Consider the following 22,373-nt stretch of genomic DNA (forward strand, 5'->3'; position numbering starts at 1 on the left):
ACACCTTTCTCTGCTATGCAGTGAAATTAGGAATCTGTTCGTATATGTGGTTTTTTGAATTTGCAGTTTCCTCTCAGCATGTTGGTTTCCTCTGAGTGAACAGTCCCTGGATACCATGAGGCAGTTGTTGATTTGTGGCTTTGAACATCATTTGGAGAGTTTTATAGTCAACCAGGTCTTGCAGTTTTAGTGTTTTTAGATTGATAAATAATCTTGTAACGGAGGTGATCTCTGGGCCCGTAGATCTCGGTCTCCGTTACGTAGGATATAGCTTGACTATTGGCGAAGCATATTCATTTGTTCCATGGTAAAACATTGCACAGCAAGCATGTGCATATATGTAATTTATGCATCTATTTGTCACGATCTGTCTATGTTTTAGTTTGTCTGTCTCCGTTTCCTGTTTTAGTTTGAAAAGGGTTCCCTTCTGTCTGATTACCCGATTGTGTTCAGCTGGTGCCCCTGTGTTTTCTCCTCCCTCCTCACCTGTGTCTTGTTTGTTTGATTAGTCCTGGCTCCTGTGTGTATTTAGGTTCTGTTTTACAGTTAGTCTGAGTGTGTGGGAGATCCTTGTTGCTGGTGACTGTGTTCATGTGAGACAGTCATATTGAGGCTGTGTCAATGTGTGTCATGTACCACAAGGAGTAATAAATGCCCACACCGGGTTATATTTGGGACGTTCTGCCTCCTTGCTTGGTCGGGCCGCTCAATGGTCAGCTTCACAAATCCATTTGTTGGTTCTCAGTTTCCTGAAGCTACATGATGCTGATACTGACTGAATAGTTCACTCTGAAGATGCTGTGATTTGATGACTCCACTGTTCCTAAAATACATATTCTGGAGGTTTTTCTTCACATTTAAAATTCATCCTGAATTGTGATCTTTGTAAACGTTGTGATCTTGAGTTGAATCATTTTCTGTGGTTTGTATTTGTCTGGCTGCACATCATGAGTTAGTGTAGATGGAGCAGAGTCTCAGATGTGAAGTCTCCTCGTTTTATTGAAGTAGAAGCACGTTGTCTTTAATATGAATGAGAGCTCTTTCCCTCTTTCTGTATCTTACAGTTTTTAACCTGTTTGGAGTTTCCACTTTCTAACCTTCTTCAGCTCTGAGCAGATTATTAAACCTGGAGTTATTTCAAACAGGAACATTGTTTTCTAAAGTTACATCATGTTCTCTTTATTCAGACTGAGGCGCTGCAGGTTGTCAGAGATCAGCTGTTCTGCTCTGGCCTCAGCTCTGAAGTCCAACATCCATCTGAGAGATCTGGACCTGAGTGACAACAATCTGCAGGATTCAGGAGTTGAGCTGCTGAGAGATCTTCTGGAGAGTCCAGACTGCAGACTGGAGACACTCAGGTCAGTTCTCCTTCTTGAACTTGTGTGCTGAGATGAATATGTGAGAGTTGTGTTGACTCTGAGCTGCAGACATCAGGCTGATATCACTCTGATCCTCACTGAGCATCTTAATCCTGAAACTCATCTTATATTCTGCAGCATGCTTTCAAAAGATGATATAAAAAATACAACCATTTAATATTTCTGTTAAAACTCCTAAACATCTAATATTTTCAGTTTTTCATTTTCTTATTACTTTTATTTTTGTATTATAATTCAATGAATTGAAACTGTTAAAAAAGTAATAATAAAAAGAAGCAAAATAACAATTTACTTTTCAATGTATAAAAATAAAGTATTTTAATAAGTATTTTCCTTCATGTTTAAAAGGGGCAAGAAGAAACTTAAAAACGTTTCTGGTCCGACCCCTCTAGCGTACATTGTTCATGAAAATCAAAGTTTAGTTCATCGTCATCAGCATCCGTGATATTTGATACGTTGTTTAAAAAAAAAAAAAAAAAATGATCTCTTTGTACAAATATATATAATAAAAAAAAATCTTTACAGGTCCACCAAAACCTCAGAGACAAGAATAAGCAGGAAATCACCGCTCCTGATCATAACCATTTAGAATATTTTTTTGAAACGTTTTTAGGTTAGATGAAGCTGCACAGTATTTCAGCTCATCATTACAGCTATTCCACAGATCAACACCTTTCTCTGCTATGCAGTGAAATTAGGAATCTGTTCGTATATGTGGTTTTTTGAATTTGCAGTTTCCTCTCAGCATGTTGGTTTCCTCTGAGTGAACAGTCCCTGGATACCATGAGGCAGTTGTTGATTTGTGGCTTTGAACATCATTTGGAGAGTTTTATAGTCAACCAGGTCTTGCAGTTTTAGTGTTTTTAGATTGATAAATAATCTTGTAACGGAGGTGATCTCCGGGCCCGTAGATCTCGGTCTCCGTTACGTAGGATATAGCTTGACTATTGGCGAAGCATATTCATTTGTTCCACGGTAAAACATTGCACAGCAAGCATGTGCATATATGTAATTTATGCATCTATTTGTCACGATCTGTCTATGTTTTAGTTTGTCTGTCTCCGTTTCCTGTTTTAGTTTGAAAAGGGTTCCCTTCTGTCTGATTACCCGATTGTGTTCAGCTGGTGCCCCTGTGTTTTCTCCTCCCTCCTCACCTGTGTCTTGTTTGTTTGATTAGTCCTGGCTCCTGTGTGTATTTAGGTTCTGTTTTACAGTTAGTCTGAGTGTGTGGGAGATCCTTGTTGCTGGTGACTGTGTTCATGTGAGACAGTCATATTGAGGCTGTGTCAATGTGTGTCATGTACCACAAGGAGTAATAAATGCCCACACCGGGTTATATTTGGGACGTTCTGCCTCCTTGCTTGGTCGGGCCGCTCAATGGTCAGCTTCACAAATCCATTTGTTGGTTCTCAGTTTCCTGAAGCTACTCGATGCTGATACTGACTGAATAGTTCACTCTGAAGATGCTGTGATTTGATGACTCCACTGTTCCTAAAATACATATTCTGGAGGTTTTTCTTCACATTTAAAATTCATCCTGAATTGTGATCTTTGTAAACGTTGTGATCTTGAGTTGAATCAGTTTCTGTGGTTTGTATTTGTCTGGCTGCACATCATGAGTTAGTGTAGATGGAGCAGAGTTTCAGATGTGAAGTCTCCTCGTTTTATTGAAGTAGAAGCACGTTGTCTTTAATATGAATGAGAGCTCTTTCCCTCTTTCTGTATCTTACAGTTTTTAACCTGTTTGGAGTTTCCACTTTCTGACCTTCTTCAGCTCTGAGCAGATTATTAAACCTGGAGTTATTTCAAACAGGAACATTGTTTTCTAAAGTTACATCATGTTCTCTTCATTCAGACTGAGGGGCTGCAGGTTGTCAAAGATCAGCTGTTCTGCTCTGGCCTCAGCTCTGAAGTCCCACATCCATCTGAGATTTCTGGACCTGAGTGACAACGCTCTGCAGGATTCAGGAGTGAAGCTGCTGAGAGATCTTCTGGAGAGTCCAGACTGCAGACTGGAGACACTCAGGTCAGTTCTCCATCTTGAACTTGTGTGCTGAGATGAATATGTTTTTCTTATATTCTGCAGCATGCTTTCAAAAGATGATATAAAAAATACATCTATTTAATATTTCTGTTAAAACTCCTAAACATCTAATATTTTCAGTTTTTAATTTTCTTATTACTGTTATTTTGTATTATTATTCAATGAATTGAAACTGTTAAAAAAGTAATAATAATAAAAAGAAGCAAAATAACAAAATACTTTTCAACATATAAAAATAAATACTCAAGTATTTTCCTTCATGTTTAAAAGGGGCAAGAAGAAGCTTCTAAACGTTTCTGGTCCGACCCCTCTACGGTACATTGTTCATGAAAATCAAAGTTTAGTTCATCGTCATCAGCATCCGTGATATTTGATACGTTGTTTAAAAAATAAGTAATAATAATTATCTCTTTGTACAAAAAATCTTTACAGGTCCACCAAAACCTCAGAGACAAGAATAAGCAGGAAATCACCGCTCCTGATCATAACCATTTAGAATATTTTTTTGAAACGTTTTTTAGTTTAGATGAAGCTGCACAGTATTTCAGCTCATCATTACAGCTATTCCACAGATCAACACCTTTCTCTGTTATGCAGTGAAATTAGGAATCTGTTCGTATATGTGGTTTTTTGAATTTGCAGTTTCCTCAGCATGTTGGTTTCCTCTGAGTGAACAGTCCCTGGATACCATGAGGCAGTTGTTGATTTGTGGCTTTGAACATCATTTGGAGAGTTTTATAGTCAACCAGGTCTTGTAGTTTTAGTGTTTTTAGATTGATAAATAATCCGTTTGTTGGTTCTCAGTTTCCTGAAGCTACTCGATGCTGATACTGACTGAATATTTCACTCTGAAGATGCTGTGATTTGATGACTCCACTGTTCCTAAAATACATATTCTGGAGGTTTTTCTTCACATTTAAAATTCATCCTGAATTGTGATCTTTGTAAACGTTGTGATCTTGAGTTGAATCAGTTTCTGTGGTTTGTATTTGTCTGGCTGCACATCATGAGTTAGTGGAGATGGAGCAGAGTTTCAGATGTGAAGTCTCCTCGTTTTATTGAAGTAGAAGCACGTTGTCTTTAATATGAATGAGAGCTCTTTCCCTCTTTCTGTATCTTACAGTTTTTAACCTGTTTGGAGTTTCCACTTTCTGACCTTCTTCAGCTCTGAGCAGATTATTAAACCTGGAGTTATTTCAAACAGGAACTTTGTTTTCTAAAGTTACATCATGTTCTCTTTATTCAGACTGGAGAGCTGCAGTTTGACAGAGATCAGCTGTTCTGCTCTGGCCTCAGCTCTGAAGTCCAACATCCATCTGAGAGATCTGGAACTGAGAGACAACGATCTGCAGGATTCAGAGAAGCTGCTGAGAGATCTTCTGGAGAGTCCAGACTGCAGACTGGAGACCCTCAGGTCAGTACGGGGTCTCTGCTGGTTCAGCAGTATTATATTAATCACAGGGAGGTGTTTCTCTCTCTGGGGAATCTCAACAGATCAGTGATGTTTCCCACTGACTGCAGGCTCTTTCTTTTATTTATTTAGTAAGTAAGCAACTTTCTAACAGACATGGGATTTTAAAGAAGAGTGTAAAAGGTTTTCTGTTTTGTTTCCTGTCATGTTTTTAGTTTCTAGCCTAATGTGCAGTTACTTCCTGTGATGCAGCTGAGAGCTGTGGCAGTCAGTCGTAGTGTTTGCAGAGAAGATATGATGGGATTTAAAGCATGAGATCAGTCAGGACTCTGAAGCTGACTCAAAGAACAAACACTTATTTTAATAAACTTTATCCAAAATTGTTGGATTGTGTTCATCCCTGCAGGATCAGAGGTGAGACGATCAGAGCCAAAATCCAGAAGACCTGTGAGTACTGAAACCACATCCTCCATTCATCAAACTATTCAACTCTGATCCTAAAGGTTCAACAGAAACATGTTTTAACTCCATCTTGTTACAGCTGTCTCAATCATTTTGGATTCTAATGTTTCTCTTTGTTTAAGTTGTATTATTATTGATTTTTGTCTCTGTCACTTCTTCTCTCCATCTGGTGACTCCGGTGTGGAACAGGAAGTGAAGACAGACGGAGAGGGGAGGGAGGAGCAGCTGCACCGTGTGGAGTTTATTGATGAGGTTTCACCACTGATTAAAATGTAGTTAGTGTGTTGTTCTGGGATCCTGACAAATCTGCAAGCTCAGGTTTTATTTGTTCACACTTTATTTATTACGGGGCGTTTGAGACGTGAAGAGGAGCGTGGTGGAGGCATTTTGGAAATGATCAAGAATGATGAGAGACTTTCTGTCCTCAATATTAAACAAACTGAAAGAATATCTTTGATAAAAAAACTAACAATCAATTGCACTGAAAGCTTTTCTTGAACAAAGATTTATCACCATAATTCTGCAGACGTTTAATTCACCAACTTGTGTCAGAGTTCGGATTCACTTTGTTGCCAATTAGCTTTTTCAAATGCAAGGAATTTTGTTTGGTGTGTTGTTGCAAACAGAAGAAACGTGAATAAAGAACAGAAAAATACAACGATCTAATCATCTGCTGTGAGCAATGTCCCGCCCCAATGTGCTGTGATTGGCTGGTGCTGCTGTCTGTGATTTTCTTGTTATACTGTACTGTGATTGGTTGGCGCTGCTGTGCTGTGATTGGCTGCTGTGCTGTGAGCTACAGTAGTGGACATGGCTCAGCACTACGTCACATGTCAACCGGTTACTGACAGGATCTAGGCTAATGGGACATCTCTAACCTTTTTTCCACACTATGTCACAATGTAAATGATAAGAATGTCTTAATTTTTCCAGAAGTCTGAAGACATATACCTTCAGCATGACATTAAAAAATCTGCTTTTAACCCTGTCGAGCATTTCAGTGTCTTTTAGGTCATTGTTTTGATTATGTGCAATTCAAAAAAGTGTCTTTGACTAAAGAAACAGACCGGAAAGAAAGCGAATAATTAATTAGGAATGATCAAATTGCTGAAATGAAGACACAATCAATTCATTATGTCAATTACATTACTAAATACCAGTGGTGAACCGTATCTAACACAACTGGACCTTCTGTAGACACACACACACACCCACCCCCATAGCCGTGGGAACATGTTTCAAATGGGGGGTGCTGTGGGGATGACACCAGGGCCGGTTTTCACCAATTTGCTGCCCTAGGCAAGATTTTAGCTGGCAATGAAAAACCTCTACAAAAGACCAATACACTACAAACAGAGAAATGTATTGATATGGTGGAAAGCTTATATAAAAAGGCTTCAAATGTATTTAGTATTGCCTGAACATGTTTTAATTGGGGGGTGGACTTCACATCCTCTAGGGGGGTCCGGGGGTGCCCCCCCCGGGAATATTTTTCTTAACATTTTACAGTAAAATGCTTCGATCTGGTGCACTTTGAGCACCCAAACTAGAGACTGATCTAGGGAATACAACTCTAAAACACCCATATGAAAAAGATCGGTTTGCATTTTAACAATCAAATAAGTATGTGAACATATCCAATAACCTACCATAGCCAATAACAAATAAATGTAGGCTAACTTGTTTTATTTTTGTAGTTCATTTATATCTTATTTTATCAGTTAACATTAATTTGTTCATGCATATTTTTAAATATCTCCAGTTTTAAACAATATTTTTGGTTTACTGTCTCACAGTATACATTGGAATGATTTCAAACCTGTTTTTATTTATCCTAATAATTATAAAGGAGTGCCTTGGAAATATTTGTTTACATAAATTGTGATCAAAACGTTTGAGACCCACTGAGATAACTTAGACTAAAGTGAACTATCTAAACACTCAAGAGTCCTTTACCTCACTGAGCCTCTCAGTCTGACAGGAGAGCTCTCCCTCCACATTATTGTAGAAACAGCTTCTTATATCCGTTAGCGCAGCAGAAGCTAACAACATTTCCCGCCGGTACCGGTGCACCCCCTCTCTCTATCTCTCTCTCTCACGCTGGCTCTGAGCTGCGGGCGCCTGATAAGCCAACATCCCCCACTTTCATCCCTTACAGCGGCCATCGTACAGGGCAAATGGAAAATGTAACCGGGGTGAAAACGGTGTTATCTTTACTGAATTATGAATGTTGTTACATCAAGGCTGAAAATTCATTTTTGTTGTATTATATTTGTATTTAATCTTGTGGAAGTGCAGTTCCCCTGTCCTCCACCAGGGGGTGCTGCAGCACCCTTAGCACCCCTACTTCCCAGGGCCATGCCCCCCCCCCCCCCCCCCCCCCGCCCCGCCGTTTATAATGTCCGTCTATTCACTGAAAACAATTCCGCAACAACTTAACACCTGTTGCACTTTTCATTTCAACGTTCAAAACAATAAAACAGCATGAATTGCTTCGTGGCATTCATCTGATCCTCTGTCTCGAGCCAGTTAACTAGCGGGCCTTCTAGAATACCCTGGAACCGAGGGGAACTCTGAAAGAACACGCCCATTGGCTACAAATCAATATGTGATTGGTTGATCAAACTGTCAGTCCAAAGGTACGCTCTCATTCAGTGCAACGGCCAGGGCATTCTATCAAGGATGTAGAATACCTTGTTGAAGGATATTCGACCCAGAGACCCAGAACAAGATCTGATTGGTTGCTTTCTTTTCTAACACAAAACCACTGAAATGCGTAGTGCATGGACCGAGAAGGACAAACAAATCAACGTAACACTGTGATATTACAGATCAACAACACACATACCATTCTCGTTTATTCATTTTATATACATTTTATTAATATAATTAAATCGTTTTTATGTTTGTTTTATCTGAGTGCTCCAGGGTATTCTCTGAATACCTTGAAGGCCCTGACGGTTCGCCACTGCCAAATACCCAAAGACTGCTCAAAACATCTGTGTAATAACTTTGCAATGCTGTGTGCAATAATAAACACTGTTTTTTGTCCATGTATTAATGTTATTACTGGTTTCTCCTTCAATACTTTAATGTCTTCACTTACTTTCGCTCCCGTGACACTTTAACAGCTCTGTGTGTTTTTAAGACTCTGTGGGAAATGGTGCTGTCGAATAAAAGTCAGTGTTGCACGGCAGAGTTTATACCGGGAAGAGGAAGGAAAAAGAATTGGACATACGAGAAGAGGAGGAGGAAATGAGATAGGACATCTTCATTTAGTTTTAACTTCTACTTTAACTTCTGCAGACAGCAGCAGCTTCTCTCACTAACTCCTGGATTTAGACTTTCAGACGCTTGGCAATGTTCCCAGCCTCAGGTGAGATTTCAGAGTTGAGTATTGAATCAAGCATATCAAATGGGGCTTGGGATATGAAAAGTTGATGCGTGAATGGGATTTTCTTTTTTAATTAGTCAATCCGCTGCCATATTTCAGGGCTGCGCCTGCAGGTTTCCTGCCTCCAGGCGGGGAACTGTGTATATTTCTGTATTAAGAGTCATAACAAAGGAGGAGAAAAGGCAGAGAAAGAGCAACTGAACCTGCAACGTCACACTGATAACTGACGCACACATTCTACTTTCACCCGCTGTCTCACATTAAGCACATATATCTTTCTTTGTATTTATTGCTCCATTATTTTTATTTTACATACATTATGAATTTAGTAAAATATAACTTGAAATCTGAAAGCATTTTTTTTTACATAAAGCTTGTTTGAAATTAACACGGGTAACAATGTTTACTTTATTTAAAATGTTTGAATATAGAGTGTAATAACACATGAAAAGTGACTCACTCCTACTGTACTGTTGCACACACACACACACACACACACACACACGCGCGCGCACACACACACACACACACACACACACACACACACACACACACACACACACACACATACACACACTATATCTTCCCTCAATGTATGGACATACACATGTGGTATCAGCCATGCATCGGATATAACTCAGCACCTGTAACTCACTCCCATATATTCTCTGTGTGTGTGTGTGTGTGTGTGTGTGTGTGTGTGTGTGTGTGTGTGTGCGTGCGCGTGTGTGTGTGTGGTCCTGTTGTATCTGTGTTTAACTTCATAGTGAGAGCTGTGGGAACATTCAGAGTAAAGTTATTTGACTCCAACTGAGAAAACAAAGTGTGTGTGTGTGTGAGTGTGTGTGTGTGTGAGAAAGGGAGAGAGAATAGGAAAATAAAACAACAGATAGGATAAAAAACAAAGGCTCCCCTCTGATTGAATCTGTTGAGGCGTGGCATTGAGATAGATCACAAACAGTGGTGTGTGTGTGTGTGTGTGCGCGTGTGTGTGTGTGTGTGTGTGTGTGTGCGTGCGTGCGTGCGTGCGTGTGTGTGTGTGTGTGTGTGTGTGTGTGTGTGTGTGTGTGTGTGTGTGTGTTTGTGTGTGTGCGCTCCTGCCTAGTCTGACCGTCACACAAAGTGGAAAAATATGGAATTTCCCATCCATTTCTGAAAGACACATGTCAGTATACATCTGTGTTTGTGTGTGTGATTTGACAGGCTGTGTATGTGTGTGTGTATACATGATAAACACATTAGTGTGTGCATCAGCATTCATGCAGCCCAGTGTGTGTGATTAGATATTTACTCGGTGCTGCAGTGTGTGATTAAGTGCAGTTTGAAGCTGTGGCTTAACGCTACACTGCGTCCTGGACCCAGCAATCACACACACACACACACACACACACACACACACACACACACACACACACACACACACACACACACACACACACACACACACACACACACACACACACACACACACACACACACGCACGCACGCGCACAAACGCACACACACACACACGCGCACGCACACGAACGCACGCACACACACACACACACACACACACACACACACGCACACACACACTCAGACAGGTAGAGAGAAAAGTGCTGCACCATTTCATATCTGCTCAAAGGAGTTTGTCCTATTCATGAGCGTGCTGATTACTGATGAGAGACTAACAGCTTTGATATGAAAGTAAGTTGTGATAGTATATGAAAAACACATCTTTAAACTTTGTCTCAGAAAACCTCAATCACTTGGACAGGCGTCCTCATAGTCTTCACAAACATGAAAAGCTGAAAGTTACAGCAGTTTGATTTTGGCTCTAAAACTCCTAAATGGACTGGGATTAAAAACGACTTTTAGTTTTGGATACACTTTATGTAGTCCTGATTTACGTAGTCCTTACGTAATCTTGACAAGATGTGTTCTGGTTTAGCATTAGCAGCATTGTTTGTACACGCTGTACCACATGTGTCTTCTAACAGTGGCTGAAAGGATTCTCAATGACTATGCAGCGTCTCTTGGTGTTGATGGCTCTACTATTGAGGAACTACGAATATGAACGAAGTACATCAGCCGGTCGGATTCCGTACTAAAGTGTCTGTAGACAGTTTATAATAACATTCACCGCCAAAAGCCCAATGTGGTGTTTAGATAGTGAACATTGGCTATACAGCTAACTAGCTAACTCAGGGCTGCCAACCTTTGAGTTCAGCTTGGAGTGAGATATTTTTTTGGGTGAACCGAAAAAATAAACGTTCATGTGTACAGTGTTACAAATGTATTTAATATGTACAAATTGGTGTTTCTCATTAATGTACCGGGCGCTACAGTGGAATACGCACATACACAGTGTACCCGCGACTCTTACAATGAAGGCTCGATAATCAGCTCACAGCATATACAATGGCATATAGGTGTAAGCAGAGGTAAAGTGATATTTTATAAGTGTGGGGGGTCCTCACCTCCTCTAGGGGGGTCCGGGGGCATGCTCCCCCGGGAAGATTTGTTTTTTAAATATTGAAGTTAAATTAATCAACCTGTTGCACTTTGAGAGCTACATGGAGAGATCTATGGATACATCTCTCAACATCCATATGAAACACAACAGTAGTAATAATGATCCTGTTTAAATCACATTAGTATGCATACAAAGTTACATGTGGGCCCGCCCCCAATTATGCTAATGAGCTAAGTCCCGCCACCCTTTGTTTGAGGGGTTATCACACGTAGGTGTGATATCCTTTGATGTGAGGGGTGAGGTGTAATCACACGTAGGTGTGAAAAGCCCCCCTGTAGTAGCGCCTTTGTTGTCTAATCTAATTAGCCTCTGATGTCTGTCCTTTGATGTGAGGGTTGAGGTGTTATAACAGGCTGGTGTGATATCGCACCGGCATGTTATAACACCTCAACCCTCACATCAAAGGACAGACATCAGAGGCTAATTATACAACAAAAAATGTACTACATGGGGACATATCGCACCTACACGCTATAACACATCACCCCTCACATGGGGCGTGACAAGAAGGGGGGAGAAGCAGGGGGTGCGAGGGGACGGGGGTGTGAGACAGTCTCACACACAACTTCAAAGAGACTGTTTCAATCAACACATAGATTAACATCAAAGGCTTATAACATGCCGGTGCGATATCACACCGGCATGCTATAACACCTCAACCCTCACATCAAAGGACAGACATCAGAGGCTAATTAGATTAGACAACAAAGGCGCTACTACAGGGGGGCTTTTCACACCTACGTCTGATAACACCTCACCCCTAACATCAAAGGATATCACACCTACTTGTGATAACACCTTGAACAAAGGGAGGCGGGGCGGGCCCACCTGTCACTTTGTATGCATACTAATGTGATTGAAACAGGATCATTATTACTACTCACAATTGTACACAGATTTTTTTTTCTTTATGGATATTTTCCAAATCACTCCCCTTTTAAACTGTTTAACTGTTTTTCATTTATTCTCATAAATGGTGACCAAACCGTATGAGACCCTCTGAGATAACTAGACTAAAGTTAACTCTAAACACTCAGAGTCCCTTACTTCACTGAGCTGTAGTTATCTCTCAGTCTGACAGGATAGAGCTCTAAAACCTTGTTTTAGAAACAGCTTCTAATATCGGTTAGCGCAGCTAGCTACCCAGATGCTAACAACAACAATGCAAATAGTGAGTTTGGTAGAAATATACTGTATAATAGTAAAGTTATATTTATTGAAGATTTTACATTATAAATATTCCCCAAAATTATTTAAAAGCATATTCTTCAAAACGTTCTGCTGTAGTATGACCACTAGGAGACTATTGATGTGTGTAGTGAGTTTGGTAGTAATAAGCTGTATAATAGTGATTGAATATTATTGTATTCTCTTTTTTGGGAGTTGCACTTTGCAGACGGTCCCTGAGCACTCGTTTCTTCTCCGGCTTCAGATAGAGACCAATGTAATGTGTCCAGCTCGGAGGACGGCGCATATTGGCTTTTTTTTTAATCAAAATGTGATTGTAGTTCGTTGTCAACCTTACCACGGTACTTAGGAGATGCACTTTGTGTCTGAATAATGTTATTGATCCGTGAAATCCGAATCTCCCAATATCGTTCCAACTTTGCTGAACTAAGCCAGAAGTCCGTCTCATTTCGTAGACCGCTCGATTTGCTGTTTCTTCACTTTATTTTTATATACATTTATTTTGGACGAAAACTTAACGTGAGGAAAGGCAAGTGTGGCGTGAGTGCGTGAGAGCGTGGGTTAATTGCGTGACTCTCACAGGGTTGGCAGCCCTGGCTAACTTTAGCTATAGCCTACAGCTAACTAGAGAACATTAGCTTTCTATCAATCAAACTAGTTAGCGAACATTGGCTATACAGATAACTGGCAAACTTTAGCTATACAGCTTATTAGCAAACGTTAGCTTTCTATCGATCAAACTACCTAGCAAACATTGGCTATACTACAGCTTACTAGCAAACTTTAGCTATACAGCTAACTAGCAAACGTTAGCTTTCTAGCGATCAAACTACCTAGCAAACATTGGCTATACTACAGCTTACTAGCAAACTTTAGCTATACAGCTAACTAGTAAACGTTAACTTTCTATCTATCAAAGTAGCTAGCGAACATTAGCTGTCTACTACACAAGCTAGCTGGCAAACGTTAGCTACAGTATGTAACTACCTATTTTCAAATGTGTGGCTCTGATAATTTAAACTTGATTTATTATTAAGCACCCAATTGTTAAGCTTGCTAGCTTCTGCTAGAGGGAGTAGCATAATAACCAACCCAGTCTCACGGCATTTCGTGTTATAGTCACAACATTTAATCTATTGATTCGTGTTCACCAACACGATTTTCCCCTTTTTTTCGTGTCACACAGAACGATTTTAAAAGCAATGTATTTCTATTGGTAGTACGTTTCATGCCTGCAGCACGTCTTTTTGTCCGTTCGGGTCTTGGAAGACCGGAAGCTGTGGGGTTCATAAAAACATGTTCTGACTCAATATCAAGCCACGATTATTGTTTTTATTTTAAATCGTATAATGTCAGACTTTTTTTGTCGTCTGCGAGGAAAATAAATGGGGCTCAGAGCCTCAGAATACTGAAATCTGTATTTTTTAAAATATTTTTTTCCTTCTAATTTGTTATTCTTTTCTAAATAACACACTGTTATTTACTCACCAATAACACACAATTATCCTTGTTTTTAGTTATTTGTTTAATTCAATAATCTCGGGCTTTTTTGGCGTCCGTCAGGAACTGAATTTCAAAATAAAAATAACCGGAAACAGACTTAGGCCTATAAGTGACATTTCGAGCATCATTGCGATACACAGCCACTGAACTGATTACCCAAGATCCTCAGCTATGGTTTAAGCTCGCTGATTGGATGTTTTAGCAGCAATGCATGTAGGGATATGGTGTTAATGCGATATCAAATTCGAAAAACTTAAAAAAATAAAAATAATAATACTTTATTCCGAGTGTTCTTGCTTTTCTCTTTGAAAGTCATCTCATAACAGCATTGTAATACACGGTTCGGTTGCATTAAATATTACACATCTGCCGTAGTTCTTTATTTATAGAGCCCTGATGAGAAGACCTTTGGAAAAACTGGAAGAAATGCCGCCGAAACTGAATACTTGACGTGGATCATAAATATATCAACAATTAAACAACATCTTCAATTTCTCTTCACACAATACGTCTCCTTGCAGTATCAACACTAATTCGGCTGACTTTTACATTTGATCTAATTCATAGATAGGTTATATTTACACCATAACGGTGCACAGCTGATATAAAGGGACTTGTAGTTTTTAAAGATATTACTGATTTTCTTTGAATAAGAATGTAAATACTGAGTCTGAAATAGTATAGCAATATGCTGTAAAATTATGTAAAAACATGAATAAAACTACACATCTTCAGATGGTGTACATACGTGTCCTACACTAATAATACAAAGTTATTATGGCTGTGTGTAACTTGTGTGCACCGCCTAGTGGTTAAAGCACGTTATTGAATTATTGCTTTCATGTGTTATGTTTGATGAACAAAATATTAAGGGAACATACTTTCATAGGGGGAAAGTAGAAGGTCAATGATAGAAATATAGAATATAATATAAAAATCTAGAAGATACTGTAAGTGATCTCTACAATAAAACAGTTTAGTGCTGGATGTACAAAGATATTAATAGGAGGATGTGCAAAACCGAAAAATGAATTAACCTTTATTGAAACATTAAATAATACTTTAGATTAAGGTCTTCTTTTAAATAAGGAAAAAGCTTTGGGGGAATCAAAAGATAAATATTAAGCCTGACAAAGTACTTAACGTCTAATATATTGCTTTCCTGCGATGTTAACTATGTTGAAGCACTTATTTTAACTGATATTATACATATTAATTATACTCTTATGTATGTAGATAGTATAAGAAATGTGCAGAATATGAGTAGTGAATATAAGTTTAATGGTGGAGGTATACACACATATTGATAGATGTCTTGTAATGCACTGTTGAGGAACCTGCGACCCAAGATTTTCATTCATTGCATACACCGTAGTTGTGTATATGATATGTCAATAAACCTTTGAAAATCTTGAAATCTTGAAAGGCATGTGCAAAATAGCCATTATACAGTCTTTAATTAAGTATTAGTAGAGAATAACGAGTTATGAATATACTTTATTACTTGTTTCCATTCATGTCAATTGCAGATAAATGTTTAGTCTTCTCAAGCACCAACTATCAAATACCTCTCCTGATTGTTGGCACTTGATAATCACCTTCCCTGGATTTTACTCAGGTGTAACTAAAGTCTGATTTAAGGGTTGTTTTCACATCATTAATCAGAATCTGAAAAGTAACTCAAATAAATGTAGTGGAGTAAAATTACCAGGTTTCCGGTCTTCCAAGACTCGAACGGACAAAAAGACGTGCTGCAGGAACGAAACATACTACCGATAGAAATACATTGCTTTTAAAATCGTTCTGTGTGACGTGAAAAAAAGGGGAAAATCGTGTTGGTGAACACGAATCAACAGATTAAATGTCGTGACTATAACACGAAATGCCGTGAGACTTGGTTGTAATAACACATTATTAAACTAATTCCCTTCTGAGCTAATGTTTTAAATATTATGGTTCCTGTGAGACTGACCATTGAGCAGTCCGACCAAGCAAGGAGGCTGAGGCAGAGAGTTCAAATATAACCCGGTGTGGGCATTTATTACTCATAGTGGTGCATGACACAGCCTTAATCTTACTGTCTCATGTGAACACAGTCACCAGCAACAAGGATCTCCCTCACAATACACGGAAACACAGAGCCTAAATACACACAGACTAATCAACCAACAAGACACAGGTGAGGGGGGAGGAGACAACACAGGGCACCAGGTGAACACAATCAACAACAATGAAGCTATACAACCCGTAACGGAGGCCGAGATGTATGGCCCCAGAGATCACCTCCGTGACAGTTTCATTGAAAATGCATGTTGACTAATGAGCATATACCAATGGATAACAACAAAATCATGTGAGATTTTGTAAACGGATGTTTTCTACCCGGTTTTACTTTAATTTATTAATACTTTTCTTAGATTTGTGTTATCCTTTGTTCCCAAGAAAGGCATGCGAAGAATCAAAGTGTTCGTTAGGATTTCAAGGTAACCCAAGGTTAGCAATTCATGCACAAATAGCCATTTTGGGAGTGAAGTATTTCTTTAACAACACATGTTTAACCAAAACAGGGTTTTCTTTGCAAACATGTTTTCCAAATGGTATGTGTGTGTGTACTGTGAGGCAAACATGAGTCACAGACCCCGGTTAAATACGAGCATTTCAGACATGTGTGTGACTTTGTGGAAATGGGATTGCGTCGTCATTTCAAAACAAGTTTATTTGCCGGGGAACAGCTGTGTGTCTCGCAGATTGTCGCGCTGACAGATAAATCACCACAAAGCATCCGTCGAGGATATGAAACTCATCTTCTTGTTCAAATTACCACCTTCAAGATGTCTCATTCATGTGTGTGTGTGTGTGTGTGTGTGTGTGTGTGTGTGTGTGTGTGTGTGTGTGTGTGTGTGTGTGTGTGTGTGTGTGTGTGTGTGTGTGTGTGTGTGTGTGTGTGTGTGTGTGTGTGTGTGTGTGAACGTTTCAGTCAGAAAAGGCTAATTATCCTATAGACTTCTAGGACCTGGAGGAGACACATCTTATTAATTTCATATACTGCTAGTGGATATATTAACCTATTAAATTATATAGTTAAAAGGTTTATATATATTTTGTATTAGCTAATCATCTACATTGTCTAAGTAACTAGTGGAGTAACAATCACAATATTGGTTTCCTTTATGTAGTGGAGTAGCATTAAATGGAAATATACAGGTAAAATACCTCAAACTAAAGTACAGTTTTCGTGTGAGTGTACTTCATAGCATCCTCTGCAGAGTGTGTGTAAAGAGAAGGACATACGATGATAGATTTATTGGCCTTCACATATGCCGGAGCAATCAGGGACTCATAACCTTCGCTCGAATAAAAAACACCAGAGAGAGAAGAGAAGAGAGCAGCTGAGAAAACGTGCAAAGTGTAAAAAGATGAAGGCTGAAGAGCCGGGATAAATAGAGTTTAAAGACTGTTCAGGTGTTGGAAAATAGTGGTTTTTTTCTGATAAATGTTCTATCGTTGACGTACAAGATGTGAGTCTGTGTGTCTTCCTGGCTGGGCGTGGCTGACCTACATTTGGATTTCCGTCTCCACACCGCTCCAGCTGTTGATCACCTCGCTGATTGCCACTACTCACCTGCCCCCGCTTAAAACCCTGGTTCTCATCCTCAGTCTTCGCCAGTTCTTCGTTTATTCTTCAGGGTAAACTAACGTCCAGGCCTACTTAGCATTTTTTGCCTATTATAATGTTGATGCTCCTAGTGAGAGGATTTGCCTTCCTAACCCTGCTTCTTTCCTGTTTCCAGATCCACACACCTGCCGCTCCGCCTGCCACGTCCAGCCACGTCCAGCCACGTCCAGCCACGTCCAGCCACGTCCAGCCTCGTCCAGCCTCGTCCAGCCACGTCCAGCCACGTCCAGTCACGTCCAGCCTCGCCCAGCCACGTCCAGCCACGTAAAGGCCACGTCCAGCCACGTCCAGCCACGTCCTGCCACGTCCAGCCACGTCCAGCCTCGTCCATCCACGTCCTGCCACGTCCAGCCACGTCCAGCCATGTCCAGCCTCGTCCAGCCACCTCCCTGGTCTGTCCTGCTCCTCTTCTCCACTCTCTGAGCTCCTCGTCCTGGTCTGAACCTCGGTTCCAGGATTCTCCTTCAGCGTCCTCTCCAACTCCTAGACTCTGCCTTGATCTAAAATAAAGCCCATTTTGACACTTCACCACTGTTTCAGTCTTAGTGCTTGCATAGCGGGTTCTCGTCTCTAGTCACTCCACGTGAAGCCTAACACAAGAAGACACAAGAAGTGAAGTTTGGATTAAAGGAAATGAGAAAACGAGGTTTTCAGGGGAAAGGGAATGAGCATGATTTAATGTGGCTCGTCTTTATGAGGTTGTAAGTCTTGTTTTTTTTTTTTTATGAAAGTGATTTTAAGTTTATAGCTTCCTCCGTCCCTCTCTTCCTTTCTTCTCCTTCCATCTCCACCGCTAAATTCAACTGTGAAATATCTCCAGAAGATATAAAAAGAAAAAATACTGTGTGTCCTTCCACATTCAATATTTCACATGTCATTTCGTTTTTTTATATATATATATATTGGAGAAGCAAATATTTTAGTGCTTGTCCCTGAGACATTTCTCGATGTGAACTCCAGAGCAACTTAAATGTCCTCCGATGAATATTAACAACGACATTGACTTCAGAAGAATTCAAGCTTTCTTTGTCACGTTATTTTAGAAATGTGATTAATGAAGGATCTGTGGTTTGAAGCCCAGATAAAAGGTACAACCGTTCTAAAAGATCAGAGCTAAATGTGTTGAAGTAAACTGAAGAAACACGAGCTAAACATTGGTGTATGTTGAAGTGTTACTATCCCAAACATCACATCCAATTTGTACGTAACTAAAACGTTTCAATGCCAACTTGTTCTACTTCTGCAGAGGACAACAAGACTGTGTGAAGACGCCAAACGATCGTATCTCAAGATCAGCGTATAGAAAATATTTATAGTGCTGAGAAATACCTCAAAGAAACCAATAAAGCATTAAGACAAGACATTGAAGACTTAGAAGAGTTGGGAAACACTAGAATAAACTCTCAAAAGTTAGACCGGGCATTGTGTTAGCGACCTGTCAATCAAAAGGTAGCCCCGCCCCCAAAACATTCCTTTCTTTATTGTTTATTTTACTCTGAATAGGACCATGTTTAACGAAACAAATATCATGCTGTATTGAAAAAGACTTGAAACTACATATGAAGTCCATTAACTCAGTGGGAAAATGTTTACCTAAGTTATAAATCCAATGAGAAGTAGACTTCTATACAATGGGACCAGCAGAGTCACCATATCATATGTGAAATGCACACTGTGTTACGATTGATTATTGTTATTCCTGTCTGCTACCTTTAAGTTTTTACATATTCATCATCAGGCTGTGTGACAGATTAAGGATGTATGATTCTGATTGGAGGGAATGAGATAATTAGTAGGCTAAGCTAACAACAATCCACTACACACTTTTTACTGTTGTTATCATACTTGTCAACCTTCCCGATTTTCGCGGGAGACTCCCGATTTCATTGCCCTCTCCCGGTTTCCTCCCGGGGTCATATTTCTCCCGCATTTCTCCCGATTTCTGACAAAATCAGATTTACTCAGGACTGTTTCCACTCGGACTTTAATACAGCTACACCATTGTTTGGTTTCCATGGTAACACGTCTCTTTAGTAGCGCGCGCAACTCAAAGTCTGAGAGGGTGAAGTAGATAGTCACAGAACAAGAATCGACAACTGCTCTACTCTCTGCTCACTCCTTTCCTGTAAAATACAGGTCCAGCCCACACATATGCTCCATCAGGGATGGTGCTTCAGGCCACAAGGCATTGAACTTAGAACTACAATAAGCATGTTAATATTAATCTAACAGCTCCGGCGATCCACTAGCACCCCCCCCTGTATTATATTTCTGGATATTTGACACTGAAGCGTGCTCATTTAACGAGAGTTAAAAACATGGTGCACCAAGCCCCTTTTGGCTTACTCTCTTTCCCCGCTTTCTTCTCCACACATTTCTTTATCATTTCTGCTTTTTTCCATCCACCCTACACACCTCTCTAAGTCTTCCTAACCCTCTCTGTTTAATAAGAAGGGATGGTGGTGTATCTGCCTCATTAAGCAGGAAACATGCTGACACACACACACACACATACACACACACACACACACACACACACACACACACACACACACACACACACACACACACACACACACACACACACACACACACACACACACACACACACACACACACACACACACACACCATCGCTTCATAGTGTGTGACTTCACTGCTTACCCATTGTCTTCGTCTTTTCACGGCTGTCTTCATCACTCTGACCTTTTCCCCCTGAATGCTATTGCTTTTCTTACTTCCGACCTTTTCTTTTCTCCGTTGAGCATGTGATTGTCTCGTTGTACGGCAACTTCTTCCATTCATTTTTGCTGACAAACCTTTTCAGTTTTTACCCGCTAAACAGCTTTCTGATGTTTTATTTTACATTTTCATTTCATTCATGTTCTCTGTTTCATCTCTAGCGTTGCCTGCAGTTAAACTTCCAGCGATGAGAACATTCAGGTGATTCCTTTCAACTTAGGATCCAATAACATAGAGGCTATTCAAAAGACTTGACTTCAGTTTTACAATGTGTGCAAAAATATATATAAATGGTTTGGATGTTTTGTTGAATAATTGGCATTTTAGGAGTTTTACGTGAGTTTTTTCTTTGCCTGGAGAAAAGACAACATCTTTGTGATTGAATTGAAAAGTGTCATTCTTAAATTCAACCTCAATGGTCAATATTAAAGAGCCCGAAATTCTTATTTCCAGGTGTATATCAGTATGTAGTGTCTCTACTTTAAAGAGTCCTCTCCTGCTGATGTTCAGGTGTATATCAGTATGTAGTGTCTCTACTTTAAAGAGTCCCCCCTGCTGATGTTCAGGTGTATATCAGTATGTAGTGTCTCTACTTTAAAGAGTCCTCTCCTGCTGATGTTCAGGTGTATATCAGTATGTAGTGTCTCTACTTTAAAGAGTCCTCTCCTGCTGATGTTCAGGTGTATATCAGTATGTAGTGTCTCTACTTTAAAGAGTCCTCTCCTGCTGATGTTCAGGTGTATATCAGTATGTAGTGTCTCTACTTTAAAGAGTCCTCTCCTGCTGATGTTCAGGTGTAAATCAGTATGTAATGTCGCTACTTTAAAGAGTCCTCTCCTGCTGATGTTCAGGTGTATATCAGTATGTAGCGTATCTACTTTAAAGAGTCCTCTCCTGCTGATGTTCAGGTGTATATCAGTATGTAGTGTCTCTACTTTAAAGAGTCCTCTCCTGCTGATGTTCAGGTGTATATCAGTATGTAGTGTCTCTACTTTAAAGAGTCCTCTCCTGCTGATGTTCAGGTGTATATCAGTATGTAGTGTCTCTACTTTAAAGAGTCCTCACCTGCTGATGTTCAGGTGTATATCAGTATGTAGTGTCTCTACTTTAAAGAGTCCTCTCCTGCTGATGTTCAGGTGTATATCAGTATGTAGTGTCTCTACTTTAAAGAGTCCTCTCCTGCTGATATTCAGGTGTATATCAGAATGTAGTGTCTCTACTTTAAAGAGTCCTCTCCTGCTGATGTTCAGGTGTATATCAGTATGTAGTGTCTCTACTTTAAAGAGTCCTTTCCTGCTGATGTTCAGGTGTATATCAGTATGTAGTGTGTCTACTTTAAAGAGTCCTCTCCTGCTGATGTTCAGGTGTATATCACTATGTAGTGTCTCTACTTTAAAGAGTCCTCTCCTGCTGATGTTCAGGTGTATATCAGTATGTAGTGTCTCTACTTTAAAGAGTCCTCTCCTGCTGATGTTCAGGTGTATATCAGTATGTAGTGTCTCTACTTTAAAGAGTCCTCTCTTGCTGATGTTAAGGTGTATATCAGTATGTAGTGTCTCTATTTTAAAGAGTCCTCTCCTGCTGATGTTCATGTGTATATCAGTATGTAGTGTCTCTACTTTAAAGAGTCCTCTCCTGCTGATGTTCAGGTGTATATCAGTATGTAGTGTCTCTACTTTAAAGAGTCCTCTCCTGCTGATGTTCAGGTGTATATCAGTGTGTAGTGTCTCTACTTTAAAGAGTCCTCTCCTACTGACGTTCAGGTGTATATCAGTATGTAGTGTCTCTACTTTAAAGAGTCCTCTCCTGCTGATGTTCAGGTGTATATCAGTATGTAGTGTCTCTACTTTAAAGAGTCCTCTCCTGCTGATGTTCAGGTGTATATCAGTATGTAGTGTCTCTACTTTGTGCCTCTCTCTCTTTCTCTCTCTCTCTCTCTCTCTCTCTCTCTCTCTCTCTCTCTCTCTCTCTCTCTCTCTCTCTTTCACCAATGTCATGGCAGCTTTGACAGTGAGTGAGGGGAGAGAAAAGGCCATGTGGTTTTTCAGATAAGCA

General features: G+C 39.9%; 1 protein-coding gene and 1 long non-coding RNA gene across 2 annotated transcripts in view; both read left to right on the top strand.

The window, feature by feature from the left end:
- The window catches only part of LOC307034969 (NACHT, LRR and PYD domains-containing protein 12-like), a gene marked incomplete at its 3' end in the record, with an annotated part of 263,271 nt that overhangs the window by 24,736 nt on the left and 216,162 nt on the right, over positions 1-22,373 (top strand). Inside the window, exons 9-10 of the mRNA XM_079673893.1 lie at positions 1,188-1,358; positions 3,235-3,405. Of these exons, the coding sequence (XP_079530019.1) occupies positions 1,188-1,358; positions 3,235-3,405 (342 nt within the window). The remainder of the gene's footprint in view (positions 1-1,187; positions 1,359-3,234; positions 3,406-22,373) is intronic.
- LOC307035445 lies at positions 4,839-6,279 on the top strand. Its single transcript, XR_013807107.1, has 2 exons — positions 4,839-5,281; positions 5,486-6,279. It is a non-coding gene; the product is annotated as an uncharacterized lncRNA (long non-coding RNA).

Source organism: Notothenia rossii, assembly GCF_949606895.1.
Source record: "Notothenia rossii genome assembly, chromosome: 4".
Lineage (NCBI taxonomy): Eukaryota > Metazoa > Chordata > Actinopteri > Perciformes > Nototheniidae > Notothenia > Notothenia rossii.